This window comes from Theropithecus gelada, chromosome 8, assembly GCF_003255815.1.
Source record: "Theropithecus gelada isolate Dixy chromosome 8, Tgel_1.0, whole genome shotgun sequence".
In the NCBI taxonomy this organism is placed as follows: domain Eukaryota; kingdom Metazoa; phylum Chordata; class Mammalia; order Primates; family Cercopithecidae; genus Theropithecus; species Theropithecus gelada.
This window is the reverse complement of record NC_037676.1, coordinates 98,926,313-98,944,031: the sequence shown is the minus strand read 5'-3', so window position 1 is coordinate 98,944,031 and position 17,719 is coordinate 98,926,313. Positions and strand designations below refer to the sequence as shown.

The following is a 17,719-nucleotide window of genomic DNA, read 5'->3' as shown; positions in this document are numbered from 1 at the left end:
TATATTATGTCACCCCTCACTGGGTATCACAATGATTATTTCTCATGTTTGTATTTCTTTTCTTAGACTCTTGGTCCCCTACGGACAGAGACCAAGTCTTTCTTATCTCTGTGCCCCAAGGGCATGGCACAGCATGTGGCACACAGCAAATGCCTATGAAGGGTTTCCTGTTTGCTAATGCCCATACTTGAGCCCACATATAGAACGTAGTCCTATCTCCTTGCCCAGGAAGTCCCCTCTGAGCCTTCAGTCATCTCTTCCAATCCACTTGCTTTTCTACCGGATGGTTGGATGGGAGAAGGGACAGATGGTACACTGGCCAAACCCCGGGGTATTTTTAAGCTGGAACCGGATAATTCTAGAAGGGGTTTATGACACAAGGAGGCAGCACAGCAAAGGAATGAAAGAAAACACACTCTCACACCCAACTCCCTCACTTTCTCACTATCCCGGCTCCATTACCTTCTAACAGTGTGACCTGAGGCAAGTGAATCTCTCTGTGCCTCAGGTTTTCTTGTGGGAATAATGGAAATACTAACAGAATCTATCCTTTCAGAGATGTTATAGGGGTTAGAGCAGTTCCTGACACACAGTTAAGAGCCTCACAAATTTTAGTTACAAGTACTGCTGCTTCATGCTGAAAAACACCATTCCCAGTTCAGTGTAATGTGGTTTCCAAAGTTAAGAGCAAAGCTCTTTCATTTCTTCACAGCAGTGATCTGCCTAAGGCTAGGGCCACAGCACAAGCAGTGTGGGCCCATGTTTAAGCCTCAGCTTGATCTAACTCATCAGTGGGTTCAGGATTTCAAATGACCCACCCTAACTCTCTTTTACCTGGATGGGGCTGGGGGTCTGTAGAGGTTGGCAAAGTTATTTTGTTGATTTGCGAAGACTGTCCTTAAGTTTAATTTAAAGAAAACGTACTTTAAGCATACTGTTTTCTTTAAATTAAACTTAAGGTCAACCTTAGCGAATCAGCAAAATGACTTCACCAACCTGTACACCCACCTAACAACTCTTGGATTCTAAGATCTGTGAAGTAGGAACAAAAAAGGTCCATAGTTATTATTTCCTGGGACATATTGAAGATGACAGTTACAAAGCACTTTTAAGGTGCTAAAAAAAAGAGGTGCCATGAGTGAAAGGTATTTATAGAGTTGTGGGCTATGAAGAACAACTCTTTTCACACTCATTCTGCGTGTGTGATATATATCACTCTCCCAAGAAAAACTAGAGTTATTTTTACATTAAGATTGCATTGTAAGCTCATTGTTACTAGGTCAGCAACCACCTCTCTTGTCTTTCTCAGACTTTCTGCTTTTCAACTTAAAACATTCACTCTTACATGGCTAGATTTCTACCAAAGACACAACTGATTTTAATTTGTTCTGGGTAGCCCAGCTCAATCTGATCGCAAAAGTTATACTGAACACAGATGTCTAACCATCTGTTGAATCTGTTATAAAAACCCTAAAGCGAAAAAGGTCTGGATAAGTCTTGCCTACCATGCTACTGACCACAAATTTCTGACTTGACTATTAATTAAGTATGTAGAAAGCTCTTCCTTTTGTTGAGCTTCTTGGGGGTTGATATGACTTTGCTGTGTTCCCACCCAAATCTCATCTTAAACTGTAGTTCCCATAATCCCCCCATGTTATGGGAGGGAGCTGGTGGGAGATCACTGACTCATGGGAGCAGTTACCCTCATGCTGTTCTCATGACAGTGAGTTCTCACTACATCTGATGGTTTCATAAGGGGCTTATCCCCTCTTCGCTCATACTTCTTCTCTCTGCTGCCACCATGTGAAGATGTACATGTTTGTTTCCCCTTCTGTCATGACTGTAAGTTTCCTGAGACCTCCCCAGGCTGAACTATGAGTCAATTAAACCTCTTTTCTTTTATAAATTACCCAGGCCCTGTGTTGTTAGCAGGGTGAGAATGAACTCATACAGGGGCCATACCGAGAACAGGGGAAACATTCATCGATTATTGTAGATTGCAAATGTGACCAGAATCCCTTAATCCTCCTTGTGCATAAATATCCTCTGCAAATGTGACTTTATGAATCCTTTCACTAAGAGGTAGAGTCTGCTCTGGCCTTCTGACTTGCTTCAACCAGTAAAATGTAGTAAAAGTGATGCTAGGCCAAGTTCTAAGGCCTGGCTGCAAGAGGCTTTGCACACTTCTACTTGCTGTTCCTGTGAAAAAATGGCTTGCCTACTAGAGAATGAGAGACCACACGAACTGGACCCAAGTCTGCTCAGCTGCCCCAGAGATATGAGTACCCAAAAGCTGCAAACCTAATCTAAAGCTGTACACTCAACCCGCAGCTGACCACTGACATGTGAGGGAGCCCAGCCCGCCCAGCCTACATCACCAACCTACAGAATAATGAGTTAAATGAATGACTGTTACTTTAAGCCACCAAGTTTTAGGGTGGTTTATTATATAGCCTTAGAGTAGTAATAGATTACTATTAATAATATTCTAAGGAATCTGAGGATGTCAGTACATAATCATTTTACTTGACTGCTGCATTTTCCTCCTACAATACCCTAGGAATAAAAAAGTGTAACTCTTGGTCTCATCTACAATTTTTAACATAGGGTAGGTGGGTTTATGAAACCAGTGTTTGAGGGATTTCTTGAAGGGTGGTTTCCATGACATCACTCTGAAAGTCTGAATAATAAGATTAAAAGCTAATGTTGACAGAGCACTATGTGCCAAGCCCCCAGATCTTAAGAGCTTTAGATGTGTCAACTCCCTTTTAATCCTCACAATTCTACGGTAAGGACCATTGTTACTTTCCATTTTATAAACTGAGGCTCAGCAAATAAATTCTCAAGATCCTACAGCGTAAGTGGCAGAGAGAGCCAGAATTAGCATCCTTTGATTCCAAAGACCATGCCCTTAACCACTGTGCATCCCGCCTGTCTCCTTGAAGTAAGCGCAGTAAAATGTGTGTGCGTGCATGCCTGGAGAATGAGGTCCGGTGTTTAGAAGCAGCCACCTTACCCGAGCCAGATGCAGAAGCATAGTCGTCGTCATCAATAGGATACACTCCTGAAGCTTCTTCAATGGAGCTGTTGTCAAGGTACATGTCTTTATCGGATGTCAGCTCTGCTCTCTGAGAAAGGAAAGATATAAGGGAGTCAGGATGGTGAGAGATTAAGAAACACACTTGTATATTTGATTGTTCAGGTACATACTGCAGTGACTACCCCCTCCCACTCCCATGGTCCTCTGAATCCACATCTCTGGCCACAGTTTTCCTCAGGCACCCTGACAACTTACAGCAATTTGAGGGGTGAGCACGGATTAATGCCTGCAAGGGAAACCTACACAGCTTAAACCAGCAGAATGAAAACAGTTCACAGATCTAAACTCCTATGTTGGGCTTATTTTGTTGTATTCCACTAAACTTACCTGACTTTCAGCCATCCCAATGCTAGTTATAAGCCATCTTGGGCATTCTCTTTGTCACCCCCTTACTGGAAAGGGAACGAAACACTTAGGGCTTTCTTGGGGATGTATGCAAAAGTATTACGGCCTACCTTAGGCTAAATAATCACCCAGGGATCCATCAAATCCTACCAGTGCTTGCAGGCCTGGCAATGCTCAGAACTTCACCACTACAGATGAGAGATTCCCAGTCACACGGGTCCTCGGGCCATGCAGGCCTTTCTACCCCAGCCCAGACCTGTGCTGAGGCCAGGCACAGTGCCCGGGGAGGAGCAGCGCCTGGGAGGCTCACCCGACAGGGAGAAAGCCCACTGCACGCCTGCTTCTAGGGCTCATTGGCTTAGCACAGCCTTAATGACAAATACAGATAAACCCACACGAGCACATTCTTTTTCTGTTACTGGCAACTGGTAATAGCAAATCACACGCTTAATATGGAGAGGGATCAGTCACTAAGTATACCAGTTCCACAGCTTCTTAACTCTTCAGTAAGAGTTTAGTATTAAAATTCAACCTAATCCTGCCAAAAGAAGAAACTGCATGAACTAGAGACAGAGTAGAGGTATAAGACTTTAAAAAATGGTTTTAGTAAATTGATATTTTACTACCATTATCTCACAAAAGCCCAGAAAAAAAAAAAAAAATAAAGCAGACAGGCAGCTTTTAAACAACTCTTGTTTGGAAACAGGCAACATTCATTATTGTTGTATTTTTAAAAATCATATAGAATGTTTGTTCTTAACATAAATTATAAAATAATGTTTCCCTTACTACATTGGCTTTCATCACATTTAATCTTAAAACTTTCTCTTCTAGCAGTCCCCATGATTGGAACCTTCTTAAGAGGACAGGTCCAGCCCTCTGTAACAGTACCACTTTATTTTCTCAGGTTTCAGCGGTTGGCTAGCAAGACTAAAGTGTTTTAAACCTGAGCCCACATTCTCCACCAGGCCTCAGTGCCAACTGACAGCAAAGTACGGGAATCTTTTTTGTTTGAGCTGTCACACTGGTGGATTCTGAGAACTGAAACCTTAGGGACTGGTGTTCTAGTGGCCTGGACCACCCTGAGCCAAGAGTGTGCTGCAACTTTTCTACTAGAATGGTCAGAGCTTAACTCTGCAATCTGACACCACCCTGTGTTACACTGGTTTCCAAGGCTATCACCATTCCAGATTGTAATTCCCAAAGCTTGTGAACTGTGTCAGGAGCCCTGTGTTCTACAGCTCTATCATCAACTGCCTCTTCTTAGGTTCTCAGCTCCTTTAAAGGCAAGGCTTCCCTCCCTGTCACAGTGCCTGGCATATAGTAGGTGCTCAGTAAACACTGCTTGGGTTGAACCACTTTTTGTGCTCCCATGAAAAAGCCATTCTTAGTCCTGCTTGTCTTAAACTTTGTCCCATTTACTTCCCCTGGAGAACCTCCTGGTTTCTTCTCTCAAATCCTGTCTACTATGAAACAGGCTGTGACTTCTCCACTCCTTATACAACTCCTAATTATAAAGTACTATTTTAGGATTTTGTAGCCTATGAACAGTTTAAGACATAAACCCTCACTGTTACTTTTCATTGTTTCATGTGTATTTTTCTTGCCCCTCAGCAGAGCACAACTCATTGAAGGCAGGTTTTGAATGACCTGTGTGTGTTCTCTGTCCCTCTCAAAATGCATGGACAAAAAACAAATATTTGACTGAGATTACTTAAATCAAATTGGCCTTGGACTGAGGTTTCAGAGTTACATGTCACAAGACCTCCAGGATCCTTGCAGTTTAAAATCTCTCCATTTTAAGCCTAGGAGATCATCTGCCCCAAAACTCCCATAGCTTGCATTGCATCTATTTAAGTAACCTAGAGTCTTAAAAGTAAGCAAAATATTCCCTTTCCGTATTAGAAACTTGCTTCCCTTTTCTTAACATCGAATGACTTTCATTTTCCTCTTGGCTCTGTCAGTGAAGTTTGATGTGGCAAGGAGAATATTGAGATACTTAATCCCTATGTGTAAATTGAATTTCAATTCACTAGACGACCCAGTTGTCTGGACTAACACATCTGTCACGCTACCAGGCAGATGGGCCAAAAATGCCTCCCAGAGAATTCTAGCCACCTCACCGTTCAACCACACTGGCAGCCTGACAAGCCAACTGACTTCCTGGGACAGCCGTCAGGCCTGTATTTCAACAAGACTTGGGGTGGAAGTCAGGGTGTGACCAGAGAAGCTGGCTTGCCCTCAGCCACTCAGTGACTTGGGGTCTACAGGGCTCCAGGGTGGTCTCTGGGCTGACCAGATGTTTAATGTGCTTAAAGGCAGCCAAAAGTGTGTTTCTCTGTGATCCAGGGTGGTGAAAATAATTCTGACATCAAAGGTCTCTCCCACTCTGATTTCAGGAGCACCAAGAACACAGGAGAAATTACCAATATCTTTCCATAAAGTCCAATTTACTATAAAGCAGGGCCCTTTTCACTCTGTAGCAGATAATGAATACCTCAATTGTCTTTCCCTTTAAAAAATAAAAAATAAAAACCCCTGCACTCATGACAAATTCCTTTTATGAAGACTCCACGCTCTGTTCTGAAAGTGTTTCTGGAATGAACATGCCTAGGACGGGAAATGATTTATGCACCAATATTTCCTTGGGACAAGAAGACAAGCATCTCCTCAAGGCCATGAAAAGGGGTGATTCAAAACTATCGATTTTACACCTGGCAAAATGTGGTCTGCTTCACTGAGGAGAAAACCTCGGGACATACTCTGTACTCACTCCCTTACTCAATGGGACCCTGACGCTGGACAAAAGCAACTGGAAAGGAAACGCACAGAAGCACAGAAGTCCAGAGCTGCAGCCTGGCTGTAGGGTGTCATAACGAGGCTGTTTAATTTGGGACTGACCATCGCTGTGAGGCAGTGCCAATACTGTTGGCTAACAGAGTCCAGAGTACGAGCTGGGAGAAAAACAAAGCTGGTCTTTCAGACCTTTCCCTTTTGGCTGATGCAAGATGTGAATACAGGAGAGCAAAGGGAGGCTGTGGAAAGCAACAAGGTACAACCAAGAGGAAAATGTGCAGCAGACAGATAGAGGGTTCTGCGTAATGCCACGTTCAGCCAGGGAAGCTGAAGCACTACACTGCCTCCACAGACAAAATTCCCAGAGGAGAACGCACATCCAACTCAGTTGTGTAAACCCACAGTGCCGAGAAGGAAGGCAAGATACATACTTGTCTCCTATCTCCACCCCTTTGCCTCGGGCCCCCACAGCTCTGGCTAACTCATCATGTTGGGCCTGGACCTGGACTAAGGCCTCCTGACCTGGTCACTGCCTGCATCTGTGTCTTTGAAGCCATTCTATGCAGAGGGACTGTTCTGGAACTCAAACATCATCGTATCACTCTCCTGTCTTTATTGGCTCCCTGCCACATAGAGGATGACATAAAAACTCCTTAGCTGGGCCTGGCACAGTGGCTCACGCCTCTAATCCCAGCACTTTGGGAGGCCAAGCTGTGTGGATCACCTGAGGTCAGGAGTTTGAGACCAGCCTGGCCAACATGGCGAAACTTCTTCTCTACCAAAAATTACAAAAATTAGCTGGGTGTGGTGGTGGGTGCCTGTAATCCCAGCTACTTGGGAGGCTGAGGCAGGAGAATTACTTGAACCTGGGAGGCAGAGACTGCAGTGAGCCGAGACTGCACCACTGTACTCCAGGCTGGGAGACAGAGCAAGAGACTCTGTCTCAAAAAACAAACAAACAAACAAACAAACAAAAAACCGAAAGTCCTTAGCCTGGAAGAAAGTTCTTTACCAAGTGGCCTCAGCTGCAGTTCTAGTGTCAGCAGCTGCTGCTTCCTCTGCCTAAACCCCAGGTACCAATATAAAAACACCAAGAAGAGATCTGGTGACACCAATTTCCTTCATATTATACCCCTAAGAGGAAATAAACTCCTTTAGGATGGAAAATTGAGGAAAGCGATGGTGATCTAGGCCTTCCACGTTTGATGATAAAAATTTAGAGTTTAATAAAATGATTCAGCCCAAACTTATATGGTAGTTGTAATAAAAATGACAAGAACAAGTGTTAATTCAATACACAAAAGATCAAGTGTCCTGGAGTCTTGATTTAGTCAGAAACATCACAAACCTGTCCATTTTCTCAGCAAAGATAATTTGTAGGATGGCAACTGAACAAATCTATTTGTTTGATTTTTCTCATGTAGATTTATCAACCTACACTGAACAAATACCATGTTTCAAACTGCCAGTGTGGAAATCTGTTATTCAGAAATTCAAGGCCTTGTTTGAAAAACACAACGCCTTACCCACTAAGCAGAGGTCCTCCACATGCTTTCAACCAGTGCGACCAACACAGTGGTCAAAATAATTAAAGCTCAAATTAGTAAATGTCAAATTTACTTTATGGTTTTAACTCGGGTTAACAACGAAAGCAGAAGGTAGAAATCTTAATTATGGACAACTCAGACTCCCAGACCCAACTTTCAGAAAATTAGCCTGTGAACATAAAAATAAAATATCCATGTGGCCTAATAATAATACATTTCCATATCACATCACAGACAACAAACACCTAGATGATGCCTCTGTTTTACGGTAAAGGCACATCCAACCCCAATTACGATTCAAATGTATATTAACTTTTATGATGATTACAAAGTGCCAAAAAGGCTATAACTGTGGCTTATCTTTCCATAGGTGACTCAGTAAACTATTTTATTACTAGCAACACACATTGTAAAGGAAATAATAATTAGCTAAAAATTTCTTTCACCCACACAGTCACTCAGAGACGATATACCTGTCCTTAAGCTAAACTTGCCAATTCTGGCTTAGGTCTAGCCCAAAGGAACATATAATTTTAGAGCTTGACTGGACACTATAGTCGCCAAGATTACTGATTTATTTCAAAAATGAAGAAACAGAACACCAGAGTGGCAAAATAGCTCAAAAGTCCTCCGATCCAGCTGGTGGCCAAACTGGAGCCCGAAGCTCTTGACACCTAAGTGTGGGATCCTTCTGCTGCACTGTAATGCCCCACAACATGAGCGACACCAGACCATTCAGCCTCGGGTTCAAAAGGATTAGCTGAAGCTGTTAGGTGTTTATTATGTGCCAGACATTTTGTGCTTAGCATTTTATAAGCATTGGCTCATCTAATCATCTCAACAATCTCCAGGGCCTACCCAGGAGATTGCTGCCTCAAGTCATACAGCCCCAGAAGTAGGGACTTGGGACCTCAAAATGTGTGTCACTGAACGTGTTCAACATGCTCCCTACCTCGTCCCTCCCTTTTCCTGTGATTCACACATAATAATAATAAAGGACTGGGGAAGAACTACAATAAGGAGCAGTGTTGAACTTGGCTTAATCCAGCATTTTCAAACTTTGATCATGGAAATTCTCCCCCCAGAATACCGATTTAACATCTTTCAGAACTAGCATTCTTGACATCATAGATGGGGAAAAACATTGCACTGAGAGTTCTGAGTTCTGGCTTAACAGTTACTTCTCTGCCTAATGCCCCTCAAATTTCCTACATGGAAGATGCCTGGAGCCACGTACACCAATGTCATTCATTAATTTTTAGTAACACCATTTCTAACAAGCAGGTGCTCCATGCAAACTAAACATGTAACAGAAGGAAAGGCCCCTTTGTTTACTGTGGGAAAAAGATACTCTTGTCCTTGAATATGTTAGATATGGCTGACTTACAAGCACACACTGTTGTCTTTACTAGCACTTACTTTAAGCGTTTGTTTACAGAGAACTTATGTAGTATGTAGCAATTTCCTAGGCTTACCTTATTATCCTGTATATACATACAAACCATCCATGGAAAAAACCCAAAATCAAGAGTGAGGTCACACATGAAAGAAAATTCTTAACTCCCCCTACATAAGAAATTCTTAAGAAAGGTCTTTAGGCTGGGCGCAGTGGCTCACACCTATAACCTTAGCACTTTGGGAGGCCAAGGCGGGCAGATCACCTGAGGTCAGGAGTTTGAGACCAGCCTGGCCAAGACGGTGAAATCCCGTCTCTACCTAAAATACAAAAAATTAGCCAGGCACGGTAGCAGGTGCCTGTTATCCCAGCTACTTGGGAAGCTGAGGCAGGAGAATCGCTTGAACCCAGGAGACGGAGGTTGCAGTGAGCTGAGATTGCGCCACAGCACTCTAGCCTAGGTGACAGAGCCAGACTCCATCTCGAAAACAAAAAAGAAAAAAAGAAGGGTCTTTAGTTCCAAACTGCTTCAAACATCTTAAATAGTTCTTAATTCATTATATAGAAAGCTAAAGTCTCTTTAAGAAACACTTCAACATCCCTTCCAGAGTGGGAATGAATTTAAATGATTTACTCATGCATGTTACGAAAACAAACCCGAAGCCAAAAAAAAATCAGGTTACATGAAGGTAGAGCCATGTAAGTCAGCCATATCTAACATATTCAAGGACAAGAGTATCTTTTTCCCACAGTAAACAAAGGGCCCTTTCCTTCTGTTACATGTTTAGCTCGCATGGAGCACCTGCTTGTTAGAAATGGTGTTACTAAAAATTAATGAATGACAATTGGTATACGAGGCTCCTGGCGTCTTCCATGTAGCTTCACATTTGAGTGGAAAGTGGGAGGCACAAGGATGACTGGGCTAGTCATAAAGACGTCAAGTCACAGGCAACTTTGGAGAAATTCCTCTAGTTCCATGAAGCTTCTGAAACGACCCAAGGTCTGGGGGGTGACAGAATTCCTAGTAATTATTCACAGCCCTTTAAGTCTGAACCACTCACTTGGAATGTGCCACTGATGTTGGCTGCTCCTGTTGGATGCCTCTTACAGAGTGGGGCTCTTCTCATACCACGGAGAAAGTAAGTTCCTTGAAGATGCCCAAGACCCAGGCCTGAGCCTGATGCTTTCTGCGTCCTCTCCCTTGACTGCCATTGTGTTCTAGGAACCAACATATGGTAAAGGCTCAACAGAGAGGAGAAGAAGTCCTTTCTTCTAAGGGGCTGAATCCAAGCTTTACGCCATTTGGTGAAAGGAAATAACCAGGCCCTTTAAAGAAATTACCTGGTTACCCCCAACTGGGAAAAACAGATCAATGTTCTCTTACATGGTCTCTTTTTAAAAAAGCTGGAATTCGGCCTTATTCTGTGAGGGGAGCTGCCAGAAAAGGTAAATGTGACCTTGGAAGAAACACTGGGCTCATGAAGAAGGTCTCCAATGAGCCAGGCATGGCTCTGGTCTTTGGAAAACATTTACATGGCTGAAAAGTGTATTAAAAAGTAATACCAAGTTAGGGTACTTAACTGTAGAAATTCTCCTCTTTGTTTAAAAGAACTAAACTTGGTTCAGAGCAGTTACATTTCCTAAGCCAACAAAGCTCCAAATAAAATCTCTGTTTCGTAAAATGCTCAGCGCAATAATCAGTATTAACCTCCCTCACCCCGCCCCGCAAAAGACCTATTGCCAGAGGATTACTTGGCACATCTAAACTTGTAGTCATGATTCAATATAATCAATATCATTTTCAGAAAGAGGCCTTGCTGTATGTACACTGGGGCACCTGGTGCTGTAAAACGATTTTTCTTCCTACAGTGTTTGTTTATTGATTCTCCAGAACAGTACCTGGCGCAATAAGCGGTTTGTTGGGTAAATTTAAAACAGCATCTCAGATATGATGATTCAGAAAGATCTCATATGCTTATTTAACTGAATGATGTCCCCTTCCCCTGTCCCCAAGCATCACGACACATAAAACAGGATGCACCCGCCCCCATCCTTCTCACTTCTCTTCAATCTCAAGCTTGGTAACAATGCGCAGCCCTGGGTACACACACTCGCTGAGTCTATGCTCACCTCCCAGTCATCACATCACTGGCATATCGTTCTACAAACTCATGTCATCCAAACCCCTCAGGTGTTCCAAGCCATCATCTCATGATGAACCCTTAACGGAATAAAACCAGCTAAAAGGAATCTAAACCTTTGCACCCAAACTCTTGACACATTTCATACTTTTTAACCAAAATAATTACAGAGACAACTAATTAAAAGCCAAATATCCCACCTGGAGAAAATGGTCGCATTATGCCCTTTTGTTGCTTTTGAATTTCAAAACACTTGCAATACAAAATCCCATCAATACGTTTTTTAAAAATATGCTTCGTGAAACTGGTGTATTGCTTACACTAAAAACAAATAAACAAGAAATCTTCCTCCTCAGCCACAAGGATAAAAGGCAACTGGGGGAAAAAGCAAAACAAAAGCAAAGCAGAACACACTGACAATTCTTACTTCTGTTTGTGGTGATGGGTTCAGATTCCTGATCCAGAGAGAGAAGGGAAGCAACCTTTGTCTTGAATTACATTTTCTGGCAACAACAGTAGGGATGTATGAGGCAATGTATACTAAAGCAACGCCTGGGACTTTGAGTGGGATTATGTTGAATATGCATGACACACAAAAGGAAAATGTTCATGACTTACAGATGTGCTCCGCATTGAGCTTTCTTCCTTTTTTGGAATATCAAATAGAGGGAAGCAAGAGGTTTGCAGCCATGTTATTATAAGCATCGCCGCCTCTCCCCCTCCCAAACTAGAATATTCCAGTATTTATTTTGCTATCCATATGACCACAGTTTAGACTAGAGTAAAAATAGAAGCTGTGTGAGCCTAACCTGAAAAGCTCCAAGTGCTGGAGAGGGTCAGCATTAATAAATTCTAACTGAAGTAATGAGATTCTGTTTCCTGGTAGAGTTTGGCAAGGGAAGGGGAGAAAAAGATATTTGGAATTTATTTCATATTCAGAAGTGTTTTGTAAAAACTACCATAATGGAACAGAGTCCAAGTTAAGCACAGGAAGCCAACAGGCTCTGGTTTAGATTTAATAATTCACTTTAAGGGTTTTTCAACTGCTACAATTCTAGGCCCCAAGGCATAACCACATACACTCTCCTCCCTATACAGGGGCTGACAGAATGCCACAGAAAGTTTATAGGACAGAAAAATGAGAAAGACCTTGGGGCAAAGGGCAGACCACACCTTTCCAGGCTTCAGCTCAGGTTGGAGAAAGCATCTGAGTTCTGAGACTTGCCACAGTCAATGGATAGAATTTCCAAGCAAGCCTGCGTTTCAGAGGTCTGAGCTAGAACTGAGTCTGAATGTCAGTAGGAATATGGAACACACTGCTGCTGGCCTGTAAAAAGAAGCCTTGACTATTTAAAAGATGCCAAGTAACAGAAATTGGCACAGACACTTTGGAAATCACATTGGCAATGTGTTTTAAGAAGCTATGAAATCTTTTATACTATTTGACCAGATGTTTCTTCTCCCAGGAATGATCCTAATGAAATAAAAGTTAGGGTGTTTACTACTGCATTAAAGACAAATCAGGGAGACAATCTCAATGCCCACTATAGGGCAGTACTATATCTAGTACATTATTATGCATAATATATTAGTTTTTTCAACACAGACATTAAAAATCATACACCACATAGTAATAAGTAAAAGTATAACAACAAATTAAATTTAAAAAGCATACATTAATTTTTTCTAATATTACAACTATATTGCAATTTCATATACATTTGGCCAAGCACTGAAAAGGGAATGGAAAATGAAGAAGAAAGATAACTGGTTAGGGTGGTGGATTTGCGTATAATTTTTTCCGAATTGATATTACAGCTACATTTTTGGCACTATAATATTGCTAAAAGCACAGAAAGCACAAGGCCGATAAAGTCATAGACACGAATGACTTGGAACCAGCTTTCAGACATCAACTATGCAAATAAACTTTTGAAAATTAATTAACAGCAAATATATCCAAACACAAGACACACACACACACACACACACACTCTATACATATATATTTTATATATATATATAAAAAAAACCTAAAGCAAGTGTCATGAGCTGAGTGCAGTGACTCATGCTTGTAATCCCAGCACTTTGGGAGGCCAAGGCTGGAGGATTGCTTGAGATCAGGAGTTCAAGACCAGCCAGGGCAATATAGTGAGACCTCATCTCTACAAAATATTTCTTTAAGAAAAGAAGCAAATATTATGGAAGTATATAAGTACTAAAAAAAAAAAAAATCACACTTCAGAAAAATGCCAACTCACAGAACAGTGCTTCGGCCACTCCTGATCCATTTCATCTGTGGTCACAAAGGCAAAAGGTCTAATAAAATGGATATGCAGTTGTAAGATTCCAGGTTTTAAAAATTCCTGGGTCTAATAACCTGTCTTGTTAGCGCCTCCTTGCTCCTGGGTTATTTCAAGTGGAGAAAGCCAATCCAAGTCAAGGAGTGCTTGCTCCGTTTCCCAGCCATGCAAGCTCCCTTCCAGCTTAGCCCCAGCCAGAGGAGGCAGATGCCTGCACTTGAGCCCTGTGCCTCCAACACACCTGCAGGGCTGACATGCCAGTGAGCTGGGCAGATGTTCCACACTCCTCCTGGTTTTCAGCGCCCACTCTATTACACCTACCTTGCCTGTTTGTAATGGGAGCCTCTCCTGCTGATTACAGGAAAGCCTATAAGTGGACACAGTGACCTGATCTAGGAGGACTTTTGAAATGAAGAAAATGACACTTGCAGCTGGTTCCTTACACTGGGAGCCTAAAAATGTGTCAGCACTTTCAAAGAATCTCTTAACAATTTAAAAATCTAAACAAAAGCAAGAAAGCTAAAACAGAAGGAATAAATCTAAAGGTGATGAGACCACTGATTTCAAAGCTGAAATTAAAAGAAACTGTTCTGAATGGTAGGATTTTTAATACCTAGCATCACCATGGCGGCTGCACTGTGTGCCAAAGAGATTATTCATATTCCTGATATCTACTGGGAAAACAGCCTGATTCTGCCCAAGACTCCTAGCCCCAGGTTCTGTATTTATTTTTGTATATAAAGGAACTGTTCCTGGCCAAACTTTTTAACCAAGTAAAATAAATGTTAACAGCCAACTAAGCAACTTTTAAAGAAATGGTTTCCTTGACAGAAGAACCAGGAAAATATTTAAAGGTATTAGAGTCTATTATGAAATCCATCACAGAAACTGCATGAAATTCCCCAGGAAATGAAGCCTTCCCCGAGCTGCACCATGACAGTTGGGGCAAAAGCATTAGGTCCTGGTCAAATTGACACACTTCACGCAGAGTATACTGATGACCACATGACCTGTGTCATCTCAAAGCAAACGTATTTTAGAAAGGACTCCTGCTGGTGTGCTGAAGTGCTGTATATGAGTACTTTATCTGAAGAAGACATTCTTGCCAAATGAGGGGGAAAGGAAACCTGTGGACAGTAATAGTTTTTTTCACAACGACAAATACTTTATCAGCTGTACAAACTGACACGTGGCCAAAGCCCTCAAACATCCAAAAGGTAACCTAATCCACTCCCGTGCTGCCTTCTGTCTTTCTAATCTACCTCCATCAGAATCTATACATGAAGACATTCCAGCGTTCTGCTGACAGAATCATACAGTACTCTTTTACCTTTTTTTTTTTTTTTTAAAGAGAGATGGAGTCTCGTTCTGTTGCCCAGGCTGGAGGGCAGTGGTGCAATCTCAGCTCACTGCAAACTCTGCCTCCCAGGTTCAAGCGATTCTCCTGTCTCAGCCTCCCGAGTAGCTGGGATTACAGGTGTGTGCAACTATGTCCAGCTAATTTTTGTATTTTTAGTAGAAACGGGGTTTCACCATGTTGGCTAGGCTGGTCTCGAACTCCTGACCTCAAGGGATCTGCCCGCCTTAGCCTCCCGAAGTGCTGGGATTACAGGCGTAAGCCACCACACCCAGCCCTCATATAGTACTCTTATCCTTATGATATCAGGGTCAAACAAGATGAAAGGTAAAAGCGAACTTGCAAAATGATAAAATTACATGCTTAAATAAAAAATAATACTTAAGAAGGACTTTTGAGAATACGCTTAAAACAAGAACACACATTATTATTTTTTGCCCCCGAATGAGGCTGATTTATAGTAATTCACTACTGACAATTAAAAGTCTCAGTTGGAACACACATGTGTAAGTACCATTTCATAAGAGATATAACATTTCATTTTCTAAAAATATGGAAGATGAAGAAAAGCAAAACAGGAATTAAAAATAGGTCATCTCTGGAATTTTTTTTTCTCCAAGTTAGTCCAGAAATAAAAAAAGCTGATTCTACTGGTTGTGAGGCAAGCCGTACTACAGAGGCCCCTGTGGGATCTGGCACCCAGGGGTGCTAAATGAAAAGTGATGCTAAATTCAACACTATTTTATAAAACTCCCCATTCTCTCTAGGATCTTCAATTCTTCCCAAATTCATGGGGCACCCCATTCCTGCAAATGCCTTCTGTGAAGCAGCCGATGGCAATGCGTGCACCACTCCCTCTTGTAGAATGAAAGCACCCGGACTATCTGTTACATCTGAATTTTCTAGAGCATACAGATTCTTACTGAGTTAAACTCCGGGAGCCCAGTCCACATGAATGGTCTCTTGCTTGGGCCCTGTCCCATGCCCTGTGAGGATGGCAACAATGTTCTAATATTTAATAGATTTAACTGCTCCAGGCACACTCCCTTCCAGCAGGGGCTCTGCCCACAGAGTGGAGTTTATGATTTAATTGGTATGAGATGAGCCTATAGTCATGACGCTCACATGTAAGATGCCAAATGAAGACATGTCCACTCCTCAGTGGCAACAGGCAAGAGCTGAGGATATGGAGGCTTGGGAGTTATCAGTTGCATTATCCCTTTGACTGGACATACCTGGCTTTGGCCAATGCTCTGGAACAAAGACATCCTCTGACTCTCCCTTCCTGCTGCTTAACCTTACACTCTGCCCGTAGAAAAATGACACGCTTCTTGCCCCTCCTGCTTTGGAGGCTGAAGAATGCGGCTGAATGATTGCGGCTGCCACGGTAACCTCTTTGGCATGCGTGCCAGCAATGCCTCACCTAAGAGCCTTTCCCCTGCCTCGCTGCCCTGGCCCACCGGTGATGACCACAATCCGTTCAAGTGGTCACATTGCAGGGCAGCCCCCATGGTAACCCATTTGGAGCTGTTCAAGCTCATACCAAAGAATGATGTTTTTAATACAGATTGTTCTTTTTAAATCCTCTACAAAAGCAGCTGTAATCAATCGTGCTGGGGGCTCTGTAAAAAGCTGCCATTGGGAAAGCCCTAATATTGATTCTTTTCCCTTTCACGGCTTTTAAGAAAATAATCCCATGCTAAGAAACTATAATCAATTTTTCTAGACTTTGCTAACATGAAATATTATCTAAATCAAAATGTTATCTTCAAAAATTACAGAGAAATTGTAGCTGATAAAAGAAAGCCATACATTATCCTGCCTTTCATGTAAGAGACAACATGTTTGTTTAAAACAAATGCCAGTCGAACAAGTTCAATAATTGTTAAATACTGATTAAAACTCTGCAACTCTTATAAGAGTTCTTTAGCAGATGACAATAGCTTAAAGATTGAGGAAAAATCTATCTTCATTTGAGATCTGGCATTTCCAATTTTTAATTTGCAAGATAATACACTATTTTTCTCTGTGCCTATTCTTAGAGAAAACTATCAATTTTAAGCCTGTGTTTATAGACAGTCATGATTCCAAGTGGTCACATCCTGACTGAACTTCCAAAAACCAGAATATTTTAAGTCCTTTCACAGGAATTATGGTAGATATATTATTCTGTCAAGTTTGCCTTTTCACACTAGGCCTCTTAGAAACTCAAGCATTTCAAAAGGCACAAAGTCAATATTTAAAAAGCTACAATGCGCAGACAAAGCAATTTGGCATTTTCATTTAAAACTTATATTAAAAACCCTCACTAGCATCAACAGCCAATTTCCAGATTAGACATTAAAGGAAAGCACAATGTAATCTAGTCTGTTATCTGTTTAGAAGAAAAAAAATTAAGACTTTATTAAAATGCCATACATAAAACGAATACAGAACTGAAATCTAAGTAGACTGACAGCCCATAATGCTTTATTGTCAGCGTGGCACCTACCACGTGAATGAAATTAGATCTGGTCAAATCCAAAGTGCTGGCAAAGAAACAAAACACAAAAAAACTTAACTGCTAATAACAGCAACTGCAGTTTCAAGGGAGCGAGCTACAATTTCTGTGGCAAGTGTCTGATATGCATTCAGGTTTCACATTCCTGGTATCCAACAACCACAGGAGTTTACTGAGGAAATGGGTGTACAATTTCCAAATTTATTAGTTGGGAAGTTTAACTCCCTTTCCACA

General features: G+C 41.8%; 1 protein-coding gene across 3 annotated transcripts in view; it reads right to left on the bottom strand.

Moving 5' to 3' along the window:
* Positions 1-17,719, bottom strand: part of SDC2 (syndecan 2) — a 118,344-nt gene that overhangs the window by 15,385 nt on the left and 85,240 nt on the right. For 2 of the 3 annotated variants that reach the window (XM_025393669.1, XM_025393670.1), the window contains exon 2: positions 3,017-3,128. In XM_025393669.1, the coding sequence (XP_025249454.1) occupies positions 3,017-3,128 (112 nt within the window). Of the gene's footprint in view, positions 1-3,016; positions 3,129-11,752; positions 11,816-17,719 lie in introns of those variants that run through there. The other variant, XM_025393671.1, reaches the window with a different exon arrangement.